Source organism: Papio anubis, chromosome 20 (genome assembly GCF_008728515.1).
Source record: "Papio anubis isolate 15944 chromosome 20, Panubis1.0, whole genome shotgun sequence".
NCBI lineage: Eukaryota > Metazoa > Chordata > Mammalia > Primates > Cercopithecidae > Papio > Papio anubis.
The window spans coordinates 5497098-5516280 of NC_044995.1; the positions used below are offsets into that span (position 1 = coordinate 5497098).

General features: G+C 54.0%; 1 protein-coding gene across 2 annotated transcripts; it reads right to left on the reverse strand.

Moving 5' to 3' along the window:
• Positions 1–835: 835 nt before the first annotated feature.
• On the reverse strand, positions 836–17976 carry SYT3 (synaptotagmin 3). 2 transcript variants are annotated; one of them, XM_009195062.4, is made up of 10 exons: positions 17695–17976; positions 15922–16084; positions 10925–11450; positions 8460–8847; positions 7897–8115; positions 4738–4858; positions 4233–4404; positions 4001–4133; positions 1581–1649; positions 836–1338 (listed from the first exon to the last, which is right to left on the reverse strand). In XM_009195062.4, exons 2-9 carry the CDS (start codon positions 16067–16069, stop codon positions 1584–1586), a joined length of 1773 nt encoding a protein of 590 aa, XP_009193326.1. In that variant the 5' UTR covers positions 16070–16084; positions 17695–17976; the 3' UTR covers positions 836–1338; positions 1581–1583. The 2 variants fall into 2 exon arrangements, with proteins under 2 accessions (XP_009193326.1, XP_017808114.1); XM_017952625.3 differs by lacking the exon at positions 17695–17976 and having other exon boundaries at positions 15922–17659.
• Between the last annotated feature and the right edge of the window lie 1207 nt (positions 17977–19183).

The window sequence follows — 19183 nt, forward strand, 5'->3', positions numbered from 1 at the left end:
TACTCAGGAGGGGAATGAACACCAATCTCAGAGATGCCAACTAAAGCCTAATGTTGTTGAGCAGCCGAACCAACCCTGGGACTGTCTTTGAAAAATCTGATATGCAAACATGGAAAAAAATCTTTTCACTTAAGCTCTTTCAGTGGAGAAGTTTTTGTTTGTTTGTTTTGCAGCCAAAGGTATCATAACAGATACAGCATTTTACACCTGGAGCTCCAAGTGGCCATCTCATTGCCACTGCAAACACCTGAGAGAGAAGTCAGTAGCCAGGCGCAGTGGCTCACACCTGTAATCCCAGCACTTTGGCAGGCCAAGGCGGGCAGATCACAGGAGGTCAGGAGTTCGAGTCCAGCCTGGCCAACGGGGTGAAACCCCGTCTCTACTAAAAATACAAAAACTTAGCCAGGCACGGTAGCAAACGGCCGTAATCCCAGCTACTCAGGAGGCTGAGGCAAGAGAATCGCTTGAAACCAGGAGGTTCCAGTGATCACACCACTGCACTCCAGCCTGGGCAACAAGAGTGAAACTCCATCCAAAAAAAAAAGAGGAAAGCGGAAGTGAAAGAATCCCTTGAACACCTGGATCTAACCATGCCTGAAGTCCCTCTGTGTTCATAGGCTTTCCATGGACAGAGGTCTTTCAATTCTGTTTATGGTTTTGGGTTGAATTTTGTGTTCTGTACTTACAATGATCCTGGCTAACACCATTTTTATAAACTGAGGCTCAGCGAGATCATTAAGTTGCCCAGTCATAGAAAGAAACACAAATTTGTCTATTGCAGAGCCAGCATGTTCCAATCCAGCTTCCTAGTCTCAGAGAGGACAGGAGGCCCAGGTGGAGTGAGACCCACGGAGTGTGTTTATTCTGGCGTTGATAGCAGCAGCAGTGGGGGGACCGGCCAGACGCGGGGTGTGGCGAACAGAAGGGATGGACACAGGTGTGTGTGTGTCTGAAAGGACAGAGAGGATTGGCCCATTGACATTCACGGCGAGAACAAGGGTCGGGACACCAAGTCTTGGACGAACAGCAAAGTGACAGAGACAGACAGAGGGCTTTGGGGGGCAGGGGTCCCCCAGACATGCATGGCCCCTCGCCTCAAGGGGGAGCCCCAGGGAAGAAAAGACAGACACAGTGGAGGCTGAATGCCCCCCACCCTGAAAGAAGGAGCTGGGCCGGCCTCCTCCCATCCTCTCGCTTCCAGGGGTAGGAAGCCTAGGGCCAGGGCTGCCCTGCACCAGCAGCTCGGACGTTATGGCTTCAAGGAGATGAATTCACGGTCCGGGCAGGAAAGGATGGGGTCCTGAGGGATCCTGGTCCGATCCCGGGCCTAGGCCAGACCTGCACGATGGAGCAGGAGAGGAGGGGTCAGCGACGGCAGAGAACTGCGTCACGACCTCCTGCAGCTCCATCACCACCCAGAGACCCAGGAGTCCCAGGTCCAGCCCCTCCTCCCTCAGACCCAGGAGTCCAGGCCCCCGGCCCCTCCTCCCTCAGACCCAGGAGTCCAGGCCCCCGGCCCCTCCTCCCTCAGACTCAGGCATCTCCACCCCCAGCCCCTTCCCTGTGGCCAGGCTCCTTACCCCTCACTCAGAGTTCTCTTTCTCTGATAGTCCTTTGCTGCCTTTTGTGAAGCTGGTCAAAGTCTTTTCCTAAAGGAGAAAGTCCAGAAGGTTCAGGAGTGAGGGACAGAGATTTGAAACAGACGCTAATCATCAACAGGAGAAGACGTCAATCCTGTTTCATTATTTAGGATGCGCTTTCTCACTTGGCCCTGAAGCGATGGACAGATGGTATTACGATTCCATTCTACAGATGGAGAAATGGAGGCACAAAAAAGAGGAGTCTCTGCAAATGCGAGGAGAGATGGGGCTGTAGGGATGAGTGCAGCAGGTCCTGCACAGCATCAGAGGAGCTGAGACTCTGTCCTGGGGCCACTGGGGAGCCACGGGAGGGCTGTGAGCAGGGAAGGGGAGGAGAAGCTCTGGGTGTAGAAGGATCTTCTGAGGCCACAGGGAGCACGAGGGGCTGAAATTCATGGGCAGTGTCAGGGCTGGGCCCAGGCTCTGTGCCGCCAGTGTTGCCCAACATGGGCAGTGGCTCACCAGAAACTCCTCAGGTTTGTGGGATGAATTAATGAATGGATGAATGAGTGAATGACAGAAGGAGGGAGTAGCCTCCATCCTATCCACCTTAGTAGAGTCCTCGTCTCTTCCAATCTCAAATCTGAGCTCTGTGCCCAGCTGCTCGGTCCCTCATCATCACTGGAAAAAAACCCATGGCAGGGCCGGACTCAATCTGGTGATGTGGTGAAAGTTTCACCCGGTACTAAATGTAAATGTGTGCCCCAAATGCAGCAATCAAGATAAATAATATTTAATGCAATATTGGCCAGGTGCGGTGGTTCGTGCCTGCAATCCCAGCACTTTGGGGGCCCGAGGTGGGTGGATCACTTGGAAGTTTGAGAGCAGCCTGGCCAACATGGTGAAACCCTGTCTCTACAAAATAAATAAATAAATAAAATAATAAAATAAAATAAAATAAAATAAAAATTTAGCTGGGTGAGGTGGCACACACCTGTAATCCCAGCTACTTGGTAGGCTGAGGCAGAAGAATCACTTGAACTCAGGGAGAGGAAGGTTGCAGTGAGCCAAGATTGCAGCACTGCACTCCAGGCTGGGTGACAGAGTGAGACTGTCTCAATAATAATAATAATAATAATGCAATATATTTTAAAAATCAAAATTAATGCAAAACAAATCCATGATGAACAAAATATCAAATTTTTAAAAAGGGCCAGTCTCATGCCACATTAGACTGCTATTCCAAAGGAAATGTGTGTGCCCCTATATACTTGCTTTTTTTTTTTTTTTAAGGAGAGGGTTTCTTGCTCCATTGCCCAGGCTGGAGTGTGGTGGTGAGATCATAGCTCACTGCAGTAACAAACTCCTGGGCTCAAGGGATCCTCCTGCCTCAGCCTCCCGAGTAGCTGGGATTGCAGGCGCCCGCCACCACACCCAGCTGCTTTTTGTATTTTTAGTAGAGACAGGGTTTTGCCATGTTGGCCAGGCTGGCCTCGAACTCCTGGGGTCAAGTGATCCTCCCACTTCAGCCTCCCAAAGTGCTGGGATTACAGGTGTGAGTCACCTCACCTGGCCCCATTTTAAAAAATAAAGTCCACTCAGTATGCTATGACCAAGTAATTTTCACAGCCTGCTCTTAACACAACACAAACCAAAACAAATAAAAACCCCACTCCATCTCCATCTTCTCACCCAGTTTCTCCTCTCTGTTTTTCCTTTCCTTTCCTTCCTTCCTTCCTTCCTTCCTTCCTTCCTTCCTTCCTTCCCTCCTTCCTTCCTTTCTCTTTCTTCTTCTTCTTTTTTTTTTTTTTTTGCTGTTGTTATTGTTGAGACAGAGTTTCGCTCTTGTTGCCCAGGCTGGAGTGCAATGGCGCCATCTCGGCTCACCACAACCGCCACCTCCCAGGTTCAAGTGATTTTCCTGCCTCAGCCTCCCAAGTAGCTGGGATTACACGCACGTGCCACCACACCCAGCTAATTTTGTATTTTTAGTAGAGACAGGGGTTTCTCCATGTTGGTCAGGCTGGTCTCGAACTCCTGACCTCAGGTGATCCGCCCGCCTCGGCCTCCCAAAGTGCTGGGATTACAGGCGTGAGCTACCGCGCCCGGCCCCCTCTATTTTCAACTTAGCCTCATGGGTAACAACAGCAGCGACCACTTACAGAACGTTTAACTCAGCACATCTCACCTCTATCCTAACAGAAGATGCTATCAACAGTCCCATTTCCTAGTGAGTAAACTGAGGCACAGAACGCTTGGGTAACTGGCTCTAAGCCACACAGCTGAAGTTGGCACAGCAGGGATTGAAACCGAGGATGCCTGGTTCTGTGGCTTATAAACATGCAGGGCGTTCATTGCATGGATGAAGGGGCTGAGGGCGCACGGGTGCTTGTCAGGGGTGGGTGTGGGACCCCACTCACCTCCACTAGCTGATGCCAGTGCTCCACGGGCTTGCGGGGGTTGGCCAGCATCTCCGCCCAGTGCTCGCGGCCGTGCGGGTCGGCAGCGTCGGGGCCCACGCGGCACACGCCGATCACCTCGTTGTGCCCGATGCTGGGGGTTGGGGTCGGTAAAGACCAGAGGAGGGCGGTGGGAGGGCCTGTCCCCACCCCAGCCCTCCTGCCTGCCCCCTGCCCGGGCCGCGCCCCTCACCAGTCGTAGTCCACCACGGCGATGCTGAGCCCCACGTTCTCCACGCTCTCGGGGGCCACGTCGAACACCAGCGCCTCATTGTACGTGGGGTTCAGCGTGTTCTTCTTGATGGAGGTTTTCCGCTTCTTCAGACGCCGCCCCTCGCTGATCAGAGAGGCCTTCACGTAGGGGTCTGGGAACAGCAGTGAAGCAAGGAACAGAGATTCCCTCCCTCAGACCTAGGGGTCCGAGACCCCAGTCCCCGAGCTCCTCCTCCCTCAGACCCAGAGGTCCGGGATCCCAGACCCCCAGCCCCTCCTCCCTCAGGCCCAGGAGTCCAGACGCCAGGTCCTCCTCCCTCAGACCCAGGAGTCCAGGCCCCCGGCCCCTCCTCCCTCAGACCCAGGAGTCCAGGCCCCCGGCCCCTCCTCCCTCAGACCCAGGAGTCCAGACCCCCGGCCCCTCCTCCCTCAGACCCAGGAGTCCAGACCCCCGGCCCGTCCTCCCTCAGATCCACGATCCTCACCTGAGAAGCCAGTGAGGTCCATCGCTTTGAGGTTAGAGGCTTTGATGATGGTCACGGTGAGGCGCCCGGCCGTGGGGAGGTAGCAGAGTGAGAAGTTGAGCTCCCCAAGATCTGCCTTTTCCTGCAGGTGGGGAAAAGGTCAGTGATATCGTGCCTCAGCCCCTCCTCAACTCTCCCTGATTTTCTCTCCCATTGGAGCCTCCCGCTCTCCACCCTGACATCCGGGCTCAGGCTTCCCATCCACTTAACAATCTGACTCTGGGCCAAGACCCAGTAACTCCTTGGCCACAGCTGCCCATGACCGTCAAAGCCTATTTGTTCTGTAGGGAAGATTGGAAGAAGCATGAGTGAGGGGAGAGAGAGAGAAGGTGAGAGAGAGAGAAATAGACTGAGACAGAAGCCAAAACACTGAGGGATGCAGCTGGAAAGACAGACCCACAGGCAAAGTTCTAAAGTCAGAGGGACAGAGGCCCAGAGGCAGACAGACAGAGACCCAGAGAGAGGGGGACAGAGACCCAGAGAGAGAGGGGGACAGAGACCCAGAGAGAGAGGGGGACAGAGACCCAGAGAGAGGAGGACAGAGACCCAGAGAGAGAGGGAGAAAGAGACCCAGAGACAGAGAGATAGAGACCTAGAGAGAGGGAGTACAGAGACCTAGAGAGAGAAAGAGAGATATAGAGAGAGACCCAGAGAGAGACAGAGGTCCGGAGAGAGAGAGGGACAGAGACAGTGGGTTGGGGTGTATAAAGACCCAGAGACAGTGATAGTTACCTAGAATTAAAGTGGAGGGACACAGACCAGAGAGTGAGAGAGAAACCTAGACTTAGACACCCTAGTCCCTGCACCGAAAGAGAGAGAGACAGAGAGAGACGGACTCAGACAGAGTGGGACAAAGACGGAGCAGAGACACACACACAAAGCAGCCTGAGAGAGGGCAGATTCATCAGCCTCCACTGAAGTTTCCAGGACCGCCCCCAACCCTGACACACAGGCTGGAGCCATGCTGGAGCTAGCTGGGAGCTTTGACCAACCCGGCCCAGCCCTGCAGCCTCCCAGCTGCGCCAGCCCAGGGCCCTGGACTCCCCACTCACTCCCGTCAGGGCCTCTGTCCAGGCTGCCCCTCTGCCAGAACATTCTTCCCTCTACCTCCTCCTTGGCCTTTGAGCCTCTCCTCGTTCCACAAGCTCCCAGCTCCCCTACAGCCCTGCACAGCTCCTTCTGTGCCTCCCCATAACCCTAGCCCCTGACACAAGGCCCAGCCACCTAGACCTGGAGCTGCCGAGGGCTGTCTGGGGTCCCCAGGCCCTGCTCCTGAAAAAGCAGTGGTTGAAGAAATGAATGAAGGCTGGGTGCAGTGGCTGATGCCTGTAATCCAAGCACTTTGGGAGGCTGAGGTGGGCGGATAACTTGAGCTCAGGAGTTCGAGACCAGGCTGGCCAACATGGCGAAACCCCGTTTCTACTAAAAATACAAAAATTAGCCGGGTGTGGTGGCGCATGCCTGTAATCCCAGCTACTTGGGAGGCTGAAGCAGTAGAATCACTTGAACCCAGGAGGTGGAGGTTGCAGTGAGCTAAGATTACACCACTATACTCCAGCCTGGGTGACAGAGGGAGACTCTGACTCAAAAGAGAGAGAGAGAGAGAGAGAGAGGGAGAAAGAGAGAGAGAGAATATACGAATCAGTGGAATGAGTGAGGAAAACTTCAAGTGATGATGATGGAGAGAGAAAATGAGAAGGGTGAGCACAAGAATGAGGCCAGCATGGATACAGAGAGAAGGCCCTGGGATGGGGCTGTCACGGCTGATGACCGGGAGCAGGAGCTGGTGGAACCCATGGGGCCCTGGGAACAGGGACCTTGGAACTGGGCACTTCAATCCCAAAGGCTGGGCTTGGGAGGCCAAGCAGGAAGACTGGGGAGAGCACCATGAAGAAGCCTAGAGGAAGAGCTATAGGCACCCAGCTCAACTGGACATCTGTCATTGGACAGATGGGGAAACTGAGGCTCAGAGAAGGAAAGGACCTTGAGGAGATCTAGTCCTCTCCTGATATGAAGGCCACCGTCCCCACAACAGACACACAGCTACCCCAGACTGGCAGAGAACTGGAATGTTGGATAATTCACAGATCAGATTGGAGTGGGGGCGCTGTAGAGTTGAGGATCTGAGATTTGTTGGGGCAGAAGAGCTCAGGACACACACACAACAAGTACCTAAGAGTGGGGCTGGGGAGGGATTGGAGGTACAGGGACAACGAGGTGCCAGAGGGCAGGGGTCATAAGGAATAAGGAAGAGGCCATTGGGCCCTGTAATCTGGATGCTGGGAGAACTGGGGAGTGTCTGGATACTGGGGATCCCAGGATGGCGGAGGCCTAGGGGATCAGGCTATCAGGATTTGGGCAGGGACCATGAAAAAACAGAGGGTGAGAATATGAAAGAGTTCCCATGTCAGGAGTTGGGAAAATTCAGAAGTTCAGAGATTAGAGAGGGATTGGGGCTTCTAGAAGTCCAGAACTTGGAAAGGAAGTTGGAAGGTCAGAAGTCTGGGGGGAGAGGGGAGAAGTCATGGGGCTGAGGCAGGAAGGCATCCGATGGCAAAGGGGGTGGGAGGTTGGAAAATCGGATCCAGGCCTGATGCTAATATTTGGCGACGTTGAGGAGAGGAAGGGTGTCTATTGTATCATTCTCTGTTGTTTTTTGTTTTGTTTTGTTTTTGAGACAGAGTTTCACTCTTGTTGCCCAGGCTGGAGTGCAATGGCATGACCTCTGCTCACAGCAACCTCCACTTCCTGGGTTCAAGCGATTCTCCCTCCCGAGTGTCTGGGATTACAGGCATGTGCCACCACGCCTGGCTAATTTTTGTATTTTTAGTAGAGATGGGGCTTCTCCATGTTGGCCAGGCTGCCCTTGAACTCCCAACCTCAAGTGATCTGCCCGCCTCAGCCTCCCAAAGTGCTGGGATTACAGGCATGAGCCATGGCGCCGGGCCCATTCTCTATTCTTGCCTGTAAGTTTGCAATCTTCCCCAGTGTGATACATTTTAACAGAAAAATGCGGGGACAGGAAGTGAGGAAGTTATGAAGTCTGAAGGCAGGGGACTTGCAACCTGGGGGGCGCTCAGGGCCCTGGGAAGGGGAAGGTCAGGGGAGGGGGCCACTGACCGAGCCGCCCTCCACGATGTCCCTCCAGAGCGGGCGGTCAGGGGGCTGCTCGGCCAGCTCCAGGAGGTTGTCCAGCACCACCTGGCCGATGAGGTCGTGCCGCGAGAAGCGGTCAAAGTCATAGACGCTGAAGTGCAGTTTGCGTTGGGCCAGCTCGGCCAGGGGCACCGAGAATTGAAACGTCTCATTGAAGACGGGGTTCAGGGTCTTCCTGTGCACCTGGTGGTGGTGGGTGACAGGAGACAAGACACCGTGCCCATAAGCCCTTCCTCAACAGGATCCAGGAGTCCAGGACCCCAGCCCCTCCTCCCTCAGACCCAGGAGTCCAGGCCCAGCCCCTCCTCCCTCAGACCCAGGAGTCCAGGACCCCAGCCCCTCCTCCCTCAGACCCAGGAGTCCAGACCCCCAGCCCCTCCTCCCTCAGACCCAGGAGTCCAGGACCCCAGCCCCTCCTCCCTCAGACCCAGTAGTCCAGACCCCAGCTCATCCTCCCTCAGACCCAGGAGTCCAGACTCCTAGCTCCCTCTCTGTGGGACCCCAGTGTCCAGCCTGCTGCTCCGGACCTTGGTCTGAAATTTTTTCTTGCGGTCAGGCAGCAGGTAGATCTTGACGTAGGGGTCTGAGAAGCCGTTGGAATCCTTGGCAGGGAGGTCCAGGGCCTGCAGGATCCTCACCACCAGCTGGTCTGAGCCATAGAGGTACCGCAGGGCGAAGCTGATGCGGCCACAGGGTGCCCCTGTGCCTGCTTCTCCGGAGCCTGGGGCCCCCCCACCCCGCCGGCCACCAGGGCCAGTCCCCTGGTACAGCTCGGGCTTAATCTGCCCAATGAGTTTGGCTTTTTCCTCGCCGCCAGGCAGGGGTAAGGGCAGGGCGGGTGGCCGCTCCTCACTGTTGGGGTCCGGCTGGGAGGTCAGAGTCTGCTGGGTGAGGGGTCGGGGCAGGGCTGGGTACCTGTAGGGGGTGGGGGAGACCAAGGTGAGGTCAGTGACTCTGATCTTTGCATGTAGACACTTGAGAGATTCCTCCCTGCCTTTCCCTCTGTCACCCAGCCAGGTGGCCACAAGTGCCCTCCTTTGCTCACTGTGTGAGCTTGAGGGAGCCACTGGGCTCTCTGAGCCTCAGTTTCCCCATTAGTATCTGGGGGCATTCCCTCCCTCCCTCCCTTTCTTCTTTCTTTCCTTCTTTCCTTCTTTTTTGAGACGGAGTTTTGCTCTTCTCGCCCAGGCTGGAGTGCAAAGGCATGATCTCGGCTCACTGCAACCTCTGCCTCCCAGGTTCAAGCAGTTCTCCTGCCTCAGCCTCCTGAGTAACTGGGAGTACAGGTGTGTGCCACCATACCTGGCTAATTTTTATATTTTTAGCAGAGACGGGGTTTCACCATGTTGGTCAGGCTCAAACTCCTGACCTCAGATGATCTGCCTGCCTCGGCCTCCCAAAGTGCTGGGATTACAGGCGTGAGCCACCGCGCCCAGTCTCATTCTCCCCGTTTCAAAGCTAGCTCCAGCCTATACCTGTGAATGCACCAGCTTTCAGTAACCTCCTTTGGGCCTCAAGCTGGTGACCCAGGATGCTTCTCCATGGACCCCCGACGCCCCACATAACACAGACCTTCCTTGAACCCTCTTCTGCCCTTCTCTTAATCTCCCCGGCTGTCTCTCCTCTCTATCCCCACTGTCCTGGTCACAGCTCAGGCCTTGTCCTCTCCTGAACTCTCAGCCTCCAGTGTCTCCCTCCAGCCCACCCCATGTGGCCCCAGAGGGTTCCTTCTATACCCAGAGCTGACTCTGCCCCTCCCCTGCTCACAGCCCTCCCATGGCTTCTCAGTGCCCTCAGGACAAAGTCCCAGAGCCTCAGCCTGGCACTCAAAGCCCCGTGTGGTCTGGTGTCCGTAGCCACATCTCTCAAGTTTTCTTTTTTCTTTTCTTTTTTTTTTTTTTTTTTTTTTGAGATGGAGTCTCGCTCTGCCACCCAGGCTAGAGTAGAGTGTACAATCTTGGCTCCTGGGTTCAAGAGATTCTCCTGTCTCAGCCTTCTGAGTAGCTGGGATTACAGACACATACCACCACGCCCGGCTATTATTTTTTTTTGTATTTCTAGTAGAGACGGGGTTTCACCAGGCTGGTGTCGAACTCCTGACCTCAAGTGATCTGGCCACCTCGGCCTCCCAAAGTGCTGGGATTACAGGCATGAGCCACTGTGCCCAGCCTGAAGTTTTCTTTTTTTCAAACTTATTCTCATGCCTTGGTGACTAAGGCATGGTGCCCTGGCTGTCCCCTTGGTGTGGGCTGTCCCCACAATGCACTATGATCTCATTCTCCTCTTGTCTTTGCCTGGGCTGCTCCCTTCACCTGGAATGCCCAGGTCACAGCCCTGCCTCTTTGCCTGACTAACTCTCCCTCAGCCTGCGGGTCTCAGCTGAGACACCTCCACCTCCAGGAAGCTTGCAGCCTTCTCCCAGCTGTGGTCCCCTGAGCCGCTTTCCTGCCTCACCAGCCCAGCTACACCAGGACAGCCAGTCTGGGGGCCGCCTCCCCTGCACTGTGAGTAACGGGAGGGCAGAGTCCGGTGTTTTCCTAACACCCTGCTCAGGCCTAGTTTATATTAGTGCTCAATATACATTTACAGGTATATTGAGGAATAATGAATGAAGGAACTCCAGGTCCCACTACCAATCCTGGCTTAGAGTGAAAGGGTGTGAATTGCCTTGTGCCACAGGGACTTGGGGATCCAACCTCATTCTCCTCTACTTTCCTGTCCTGAAGTCCTTTCCCCAGTCTCCTCCCTCTGGACCCAGGAATTCAGGCCCCCAGTCCCCTACTCCTTCGGGTCCAAGGGGTCTAGACCCCATAGCGCCAACCTCCCTCAGAGCCAGGAGTCTAGGGCCCCACCCTCCTCTTTCCCTAAGATCCAGGAGTCAATACCCCGATTTCCCTCCAAATCCCGAACCCATAAGAACCATAGATGGGAAAGAGACACAGAGGAGGAGCAGAAGTTCAGAGTGGACCCCCAGCTAAGTATCCTCTCTCACCTGGTGGTGGGTGCCAGGCTTGTGACCTGCTGATGTGACTGGGCGCTGGGCAAGCCCCCACTACTGGGGGGCAGCAGGAGCAACCCAGAGCCTGCTCCCCCCTCGGAGGGCAGCTCAGGGGATGTTTGGCTCGGTTTGACCCCAGCGGCCACTGCAGCTGCTGCAGCCTCTGGATACGAGTCCATGTCCAAGTAGGAGGGCTCAGGGGTGTCAGAACCCCCCAGGCTGCCTGGCTCCAGCAGCTCAGCAAAGGGTGGATGGTGGGCGGTGTGGGCATGGTGGTGTGGGCCACCCAGCAGAGGATGGCCACCCAGGCCAGCACCGAGGTGGTGCCCGCCGCCGCCTACCAGGCCTGCCAGCCCAACACCAGGGCCCAGGTCTTTGCGCAGGGGGCCACCACCTACTGCCGAGCCTCCCTTGTCCCGCCAGGGCACCCAGCACAACTTCCAGGACACGAAGAGAGAGACACCCAGAAGGACAATGCCACAGAATGTCACGATGACCGACAGCAGGCTCACGGAGATGTCTGGAGAGAACGAGGACAGAGGTAGGGGTCAGGATGGGGTCACAGTACCTCCTCCCTCTGCTGTCCCCAAAGAGTTAACCCTTCATATTTGCCATGCAATTGTCCATGCAATCGCAAGTGCCAGGCACTTTACACATATTACTTAATATATGTTTTACAACTCTACAAGGTAAGTATTGTATTTTTTTTTTAAAGAGATGGAATCTCTGTTACTCAGGCTGGAGTGCAGTGGCATGATCATAGCTCACTGCACCCTTGAACTCCTGGGCTCAAGCAATCCTCTTGCCTCAGCCTCTCAAGAAGCTGGGACTACAGGTACTTGCTATCACACCTGGCTAACTTTTAAATTTTTTTGTAGAGATGAGGTCTTGCTATGTTGCCCAGGCTGGTCTCGAACTCCTGGCCTCAAGCAATCTTCCCACCTTGGCCTCCCAAAGTGCTGTGATTACAGATGTGGCCACTGTGCCCAGCCCAGTATTTCTACATAACCATTTTAAAGATGAGGAAACTGAGACACAGAGAGATTCAGTGATTTGTTTAAAGCTTTACAAGTAACAAATGACAGATCTGAGATTTGAATCCAGCAGTCTGTCTCCAGATTTTATTCTCTTAATCACTAGACTTTGGTGCCTCTCTATAAGAGAACACAACATGTGAGGTAGCACCAAGGTCCTGCAAAATGCTCAGAGATGGTCAAGGAAGCAGGGACCCTGCATGACACAGTTAGGCAGGTCAGGGTTTAAATCACGCTTGCTGTGTGGCCTTGGGAACATATCTTAACCACTCTGAACCTTACACTTCCCATTTCCCAAGTAGGAAAAATCAGTTCTTCTCTCTTATAGTAGTTTGAAGGAATGCAGAAGGTAAATCACATGTGGAAGATAATAACAAACATATCTTGAGGGGTGATTACATACCAGATATCTCAGTACTTTATAGGGGTCAGGTTATTTAAGCCTGCCAGGCACTACATGAGGTTAGCAACATATTTATCCCTGTTTTCCACAAAAGAAAACTGAGATCAGTATACCTGTAATCACCTGCTCAAAGTTCATAGCTGGTAGGTGGTAGAGTCAGGATTTAAGCCTGGGAAGCCTGGTTTCAAAGCCCATGGTCTTCACCATGATGCTATCACACCTCAATGCTTCCCAATAAATAGTAGTTCAAATGTGAATTTTTATTAGAATAATAAATCCTATTGCTCCCACCATGTGTGTCCAACACCATCAACACCATAGCTAACACAATCTGAATGCCACATATGTGCTGATATGCCTTGCAGAGAAATCCAAGTACAGAATTGTTCTTACAACCAAAGGTTTTGGGCTTCTTCAGTAATTGGTACCAGGAGTGGGGTTTTTCAGAAATGACCTTCAAGGAACGGGAATTTATTTTGAAATGGACTTCTGGATGTTGGCAAAGTGAAAGGGAAAATCCCTACTCCAAACAGACAGTGGATTATGGTGGGGAAGCAGGTAGGAAGGCCATTGCCAGCAAGGACAGCTGAGTGGAACGGCTGTGTCCAGTTACATTAGGGGACACACAGCAGGAAGGGGATGCCTTCTTGTCCTGTACTGGTCAGTGAAGCTATAGTGGTGTGTGACATTAATCCTTATGACATTATATAACTTTGAAATGACTTATCCCATTTTACATATGAGAAAACAGGCTCTGCGAGAGAGGAAGTGGCCCTGCAGGGACACATACCAGGCACTGGCAGAACTCTGGGTTTCCTTCTCCCCTCCCTCTTAGGGTGCTTTATTTATTTATGTATTTATTTTATTTTTTTGGAGGCAGTCTTGCTCTGTCGTCCAGGCTGGAGTGCAGTGGTGTGATCTCAGTTCACTGCAGCCTCTACCTCCCAGGTTCAAGCACTTCTTGTGCCTCAGCCTCCTGAGTAGCTGGGACAACAGGTGGCACCACCACACCTGGCTAATTTTTGTATTTTTGGAATAGACGGGGTTTTGTTATGTTGACCAGGCTAGTCTCGAACTCCTGGCCTCAGATCCATCCACCTCAGCTTCCCAAAGTACTGGGATTACAGGCATGCACCACCATGCCTGGCCAGACTGCTCCTTTTTTTTTTTTTTTTTTTTTTTTTTGAGACAGAGTCTCGCTGTGTCACCCAGGCTAGAGTGCAGTGGTGCGATCTCGGCTCACTGCAAGCTCCGCCCCCTGGGTTCATGCCATTCTCCTCCCTCAGCCTCCCGAGTAGCTGGGACTAAGGTACCCACCACCATGCCCGGCTAATTTTTTGTTTTTGTGTTTTTAGTAGAGATGGGGTTTCACCCGTGTTAGCCAGGATGGTCTCAATCTCCTGACTTCGTGATCCACCCACCTCAGCCTCCCAAAGTGCTAAGATTACAGGTGTGAGCCACCGCACCCGGCCCAGAGTGCTCCTTTTTAAGTGACCAACACTCACTGAGCATTCTGGGAGGCCTGTTAGAAACCAGAGGCAAGGACTTTACGAACCTCCTGAACACAGGGTGAGTTGAGAAAACAGGGTCATTATGGAGAAAAATTAAACAGATGCTTTCCCCTACTGCCAGCCTGATTCAAACCCTGTTCAACTCAGAACATGGATCCCACACACCCTGACAGGTTCGCCATTCCTGTCTGCACAGACCGGGGAGCTATTTGGGCATGGAGAGGTGGTGTAGTTGTGCAGTAGAAGATTCACCTTGTCCAGAGAAAGGTTTGGCCCTTGATCAGCTCCTGGGAGGGAACTTCTAAGCCCAGGGAATGTCCTGCCTGATTAGAGTGTCTTTGTTTATCTGGAGCCTTGGATCATGCAGCATAGTCTATGCTAACACTGTGATGTATGCTGGAGGCCTCTGGCTCAACCTCTGGAGGAGCTGGAGACTGAAGTCAGCCACACCAGCAATCAGCCACGTATATGGGACTGGCCCCCAGTAAAAACCTTGCACACCAAGGCCCAGGTGAGCTTCCCCGGTTCGTAATAGACTGTGCATGCTGTCACACGTCATTGCTGGGAAAATTAAGCACTGTCCATGTCACTCCACTGGGAGAGGATGACTGGAAGCTCACACCTGCTCTGTCCTGGATTCTGCCCTGGGTGCCTCTTCCCTTTACTGACTTCAGTCTGTATCGTTTCACTGTAATAAATCATAACCATGAGTATAACAGTTTCCGGCCAGGCACGGTGGCTTATGCCTGTAATCCCAGCACTTTGGGAGGCTGAGGCAGGTGGATTACTTGAGGTCAGGAGTTCGAGACCAGCCTGGCCAACATGATGAAACCCTGTCTCTACTAAAAAAAAAAAAAAAAATTAGCTGGGTGTGGTGGCGGGCGCCTGTAATCCCAGCTACTCGGGACGCTGAGGCAGGAGAATCGCTTGAACCTGGGAGGCGGAGGATGCAGTGAACCGAGATCCCACCGTTACACTCCAGCCTGGGCAACAAGAGTGAAACTCTATCTCAAAAACAAACAAACAAAAACAGTTTCCTGAGTTCTGTGAGTCAATGATTCTAGCAAATCATTGAAGCTGATGGTGGTCGTGAGGACTCCCAAACTACAGTGCTGTACTAGACTACGCAGGATTCAGTTTTGCCTCTGCTACCATTGAGCCTCTGGGCAAGTGACCGCTGCTCTCTCAGCCTTATCCCTCATGAATGTCACCTGGACATCCTGCACGTGAGGTGCCAGGCCCTGCCCTGGGGCTCAGCAAGTGCGACTGTGGTTGTAATCACTCAGCACATGCTCCCTCTCATCAGCGTTTCCTCATCTGGGCAACGGCACTCATAATGTTTCCTCGTTCCCAGAACCCTGCTGCTTTCCAGCTGTGTGACTTTGGACAGGTCACTTCACCCTTCTCAGCCTCAGTTTCCTCTGTTGAAAATGGGGATTGTATGTTCCACAAAGGGTCACTGTCTCAATGAGTAATCATTGAGATGTGCAAAGGGCCTCGCGTGCTGCCTGGACCACAGTGGGTGCCCAGTAAGTGAATCCCAGCATCGAATGAATGACCACTGCGTGCAGAGCATTGTTCTAAGTGCTTCCTGGGTGTTGCATCATTTAAGCCTTTCATCTGCTCGATGAGGCATCCCTTTTATTATCCCCATTTTCCAGATGAGGAGACTGAGGCCCAGAAGTAGAGTCACTTACCTACAGCCATGCAGTTATTTAAAAAGTCAGGGACATGGAACTTGAACCCAAACAAGTCAGTCTGACTCAAGAGCCTGAGATTTACACAAGATGCACAGAGATATCTCAAGGGGGCATTTGGTGGTGGTAGTCAGAGGGAGGCCCACAGGGCAAAACTCAAAAAGCAGACCACACAGCTCCTTCTCCTTGGATCAGAGATTTGGGAGAGGGGCAGCAGCAGGCAGGATGGGGGCAAGACTCTGCGAGGGACTGACCCCGCAAGGGATGGAAAGCTGAGCAGTTCTGCTCCGAGTCGCCCGGCCATAGTGCAGGCAGGGGGTTGGCCAAGACAGGCAGGGGTGCTGACCTGCATCTGGACCCCGGGGATAGCCTCGGATTCGGTCATTGAACTCCTGGCACCTGTTGCTGGTGTCAGCATCTCGGATCCGTGCACAGAGGTCTGAGACCAGGACGAGTGCCCGCCGGCAGAGGTCATCCTCGTAGTCTCCTGACATGGTGGCCGTCTGGTCCTGTGCGTGGGAGGGATGGGGCAAGGGTGCAGATGGGAAACAGAATGGGAGAGCAGGGTGGGCAGGTGTGGAGATAAGGGTGGAAGGAGACACCGAGCAAAGGAAGGATGGGCAAAGGGGACAGAGATTAGGGGCAGATGGATTAGGGATGGAGATTTGAGGAAGAAGGACAAGGTGACAGGTACTAGAGAGGGATGGACAAGGAAAAGGAATTAGGAGTGGACAGACAAGAGGGTGGAAATTAGGGATGGAGATAGTAACAGGGACTGGGTACGTCAAGGGGACAGAGATGGGTGTGAATGGAGTAGAGGACAGAGAATAGGGACAAATGAACAAGGAGGAAGAGACGGAGAAGGGCAGTGAAGGGACTAAGAATGAGAATGCACAAATAAAGGGATGGACGGATGAGGAAACAAAGATTAGGGCTGCACAGATGAAGGAACAGGAGTTAGGGATGAGCAGACAAGGTGCCAGCCATTCATCATTCATTCATTCAACAAATATCCCTCCAGCACCAACTGCGCCCTACGTGCTGTGCTGGTTGCTGCGAATCCAGCAGAGAACAAGGTCCTGGAGTTCTCTGACCTCCTGGTGTCACAATCCAACGAGAGGAAACATAGAGTAAACAAGCAAACAAAAACACATACACAAACCTGTCGTTCTCAGACTGACTGTCAGAAGCACTCCACAGGACACAGCCAGAGGATGCATCACAAAGGAACTCAGAGGGGGACGGTCAGGGAGGGCTCTCCCAGACCTGAAGGATGACATGGAGCCAGCCACAGGCGGGGGACAGTGGCACTGGGGTGGGGAAAAGCATTTTAGAGAAAGGCATTTTAGACAGCAGGAACAGGATGAGCAGGGACTTAGGGTAGGAAAGCACTTGGAGGGTCCAGGGACCAAGGAGGCCAGAGTAGGGTAGACGCAGGGAGGGCCAGGAGAGAAGGATGGATGCCGGTAGAGAGAGAGGAGGTGAATAGGTACAGTGGGAGCCTGGGGGTGGAAAGGTGGAGATGCAGAGATGGGGACCAAGTTGAGGGAAGGAGACAGACAGGGAGGGGAGACAGAGATAATGTGAAGGGCAGACTGAGGCTCGGAAGAGATGAAGAGGTGAACAGGCAGGCAGAAGGAAAGTCAAGGATTGAGACTTGGGATGGACAGTGACAAGGAATGAACTGAGGTGTAATTAATTCACAGGGGCTCGAGAGACAAGGGGACAAGAGACGGTGAAGAGGGGCAGGCAGGAGTGTGGGCAGAAATATCTTTGAAAGAGAAATGGTCGAATGGGAGCATGGATGGGTGCGGAAATAAAGGACAGTGGATGATGGCTAGAGATCACAGACAGACAAAAGGAGAGAGGAGGGCTGGGCAGGCAGACATGGGTTCATAAGGGAAGGTTCAATGAGCACATAAATGAGAGGAGGCTAGGAAGGAGAGGTGGATGTGAGGAGAGGGGGAATTAGTGACACATGGCTCGGAGCCAGGCATCAAGATGGGTTGAAGGGGATGCAGGGGAATTAGGAACAGACAGACCAGGGCTCACAGATGGACAGGTGTCGTGGGGGTGCTGCAGAAGGCCAGGACTCTAAGACAGGCATGGTCACACTCACCTGCGCTTATCTCTGCCGTGTCCTGGGTGGCAGCCGAGGCGGCGGCGGGCGGCAGCCCATGGGGGTTGTAGGGCGGACAAGGGACTGTGGACCCGTTCCCACGCGCTGGGTAATGAGAGGGGAAGTCTGATCTGGGAGCTGAGGCCAGGAGAAAAAGCTCAGCTTAAGAGTCACATCTTGTCCTGCTCGAGCCAGCTGCCCTACCCCAGGCGACCCACTGGGAGCCCGGCCACCCCCTCCCACCTCAGGGCCCCCAGCTCCCGTTAAGGGCTTAGAGACTACAATTCCCGGCAGGCCTCGCGCTCGCGCTGCTGCGACTTCATAGACCCGGAGCTGCAGGGCTGCTGGGAGTTGAAGTCCTTAATGCCTCTCCGGGCTGCAGAGAGGATGGGATTTTTTTTTTTTTTTTTTTTTTTTTAAAGGTTGTGGGGGGGTTAAGATGCTGGGGTCCCAAGACGCTGCAGGGAGGGGAACAATGTCCAGGACTTCGAAAAGCCACGGAGCCCTAAGTCCTCAGGGGCCACGGAATGGGGAAACGATTTCCCCGCGCTGGAGATAGGTGGGCGACGGGTGGGGTACACCCAGGTGTTCGGGACCCCCTTCCAGGGCCACGTGCCCCTCCCCCGGGGTGGCCCGAGAGGGCTGCAGCGCTCCCACTCCCCGGCCCAAGATCCACGCGCCTCTGCATCTACCCCGCCCCCATGCGCCGGGGCCGACCCCCGGGATCGGGCTGGGGCTGGGGCTTTGGCAGGGGGAGGGGGAGGGGGAGGAGCGGACTCACCCGGAGCCGCCGCTGCCGCCGCCGCCGCCGCAGCCCCGCGCGCCCGCCGCGGTGCCGGCTCGGCTCCTCCCCTCGCCACTGTCGCAGGTCCGCGGCTCCTCCCCCTGCACTCCCTCCTTTCCCCACTCCGAACCCGCGGCAAGAAAGCCGAAATCACTTGGCCTCAGCAAGGAAGCAGGGAGATTTCCCGGGACCAAGGCAGCAGAGACCCAGTGGGTTTCCACACTGGGGACCCAGAGATCTGGGATCGTGACGTGCTGCTTCTCCAGGGTCTCCGTCCCGCTATCTCACAGAGGTGGAAGTCCAGGGACCCCAGGCCCCTCTTCCCGGGAACCCAGGACTTCAGGCCCTCCCACCTGAGCCGCTCTGAAGGCCGGTGGTGGGAGCGGCAGCTGAGACTCAAAGGTACAGGTGCCACAGCCAGAATAGAGGTATTAGCAGGGACCTGGGTTTGAATCCCAGCAGGGCCAACTCCTGCCTGTGTGCACCTCTTGCTCTGAGGCCCCGTTTCCTCGTCAGCAAAATACACACCATAAACTTATTTCCTAAGGGATCCACAGTTTGAAAAACCAGTCAGTGTAGATAAAATATTGCTACCGACTAGGTACTTAATGAATATGTCTCAAAAGGAGCGAGTAACAGTTTCTGGTATATTAATAGCAGTTAATGGCAATTGTCACTTCCTATAAGTGGTGAAGTGCTAAGTGC

Coding starts and splice junctions, on each gene's coding strand:
- SYT3 (XM_017952625.3), bottom strand. CDS start 16,573: ATGAATGATGAATGGCTGGCACCTTGTCTGCTCATCCCTAACTCCTGT. Junction 8,116..8,459: donor AGAAAAAATTTCAGACCAAG/GTCCGGAGCAGC, acceptor CACCACCACCAG/GTGCACAGGAAGACCCTGAA. Junction 4,859..7,896: donor ACATCGTGGAGGGCGGCTCG/GTCAGTGGCCCC, acceptor CCCCACCTGCAG/GAAAAGGCAGATCTTGGGGA.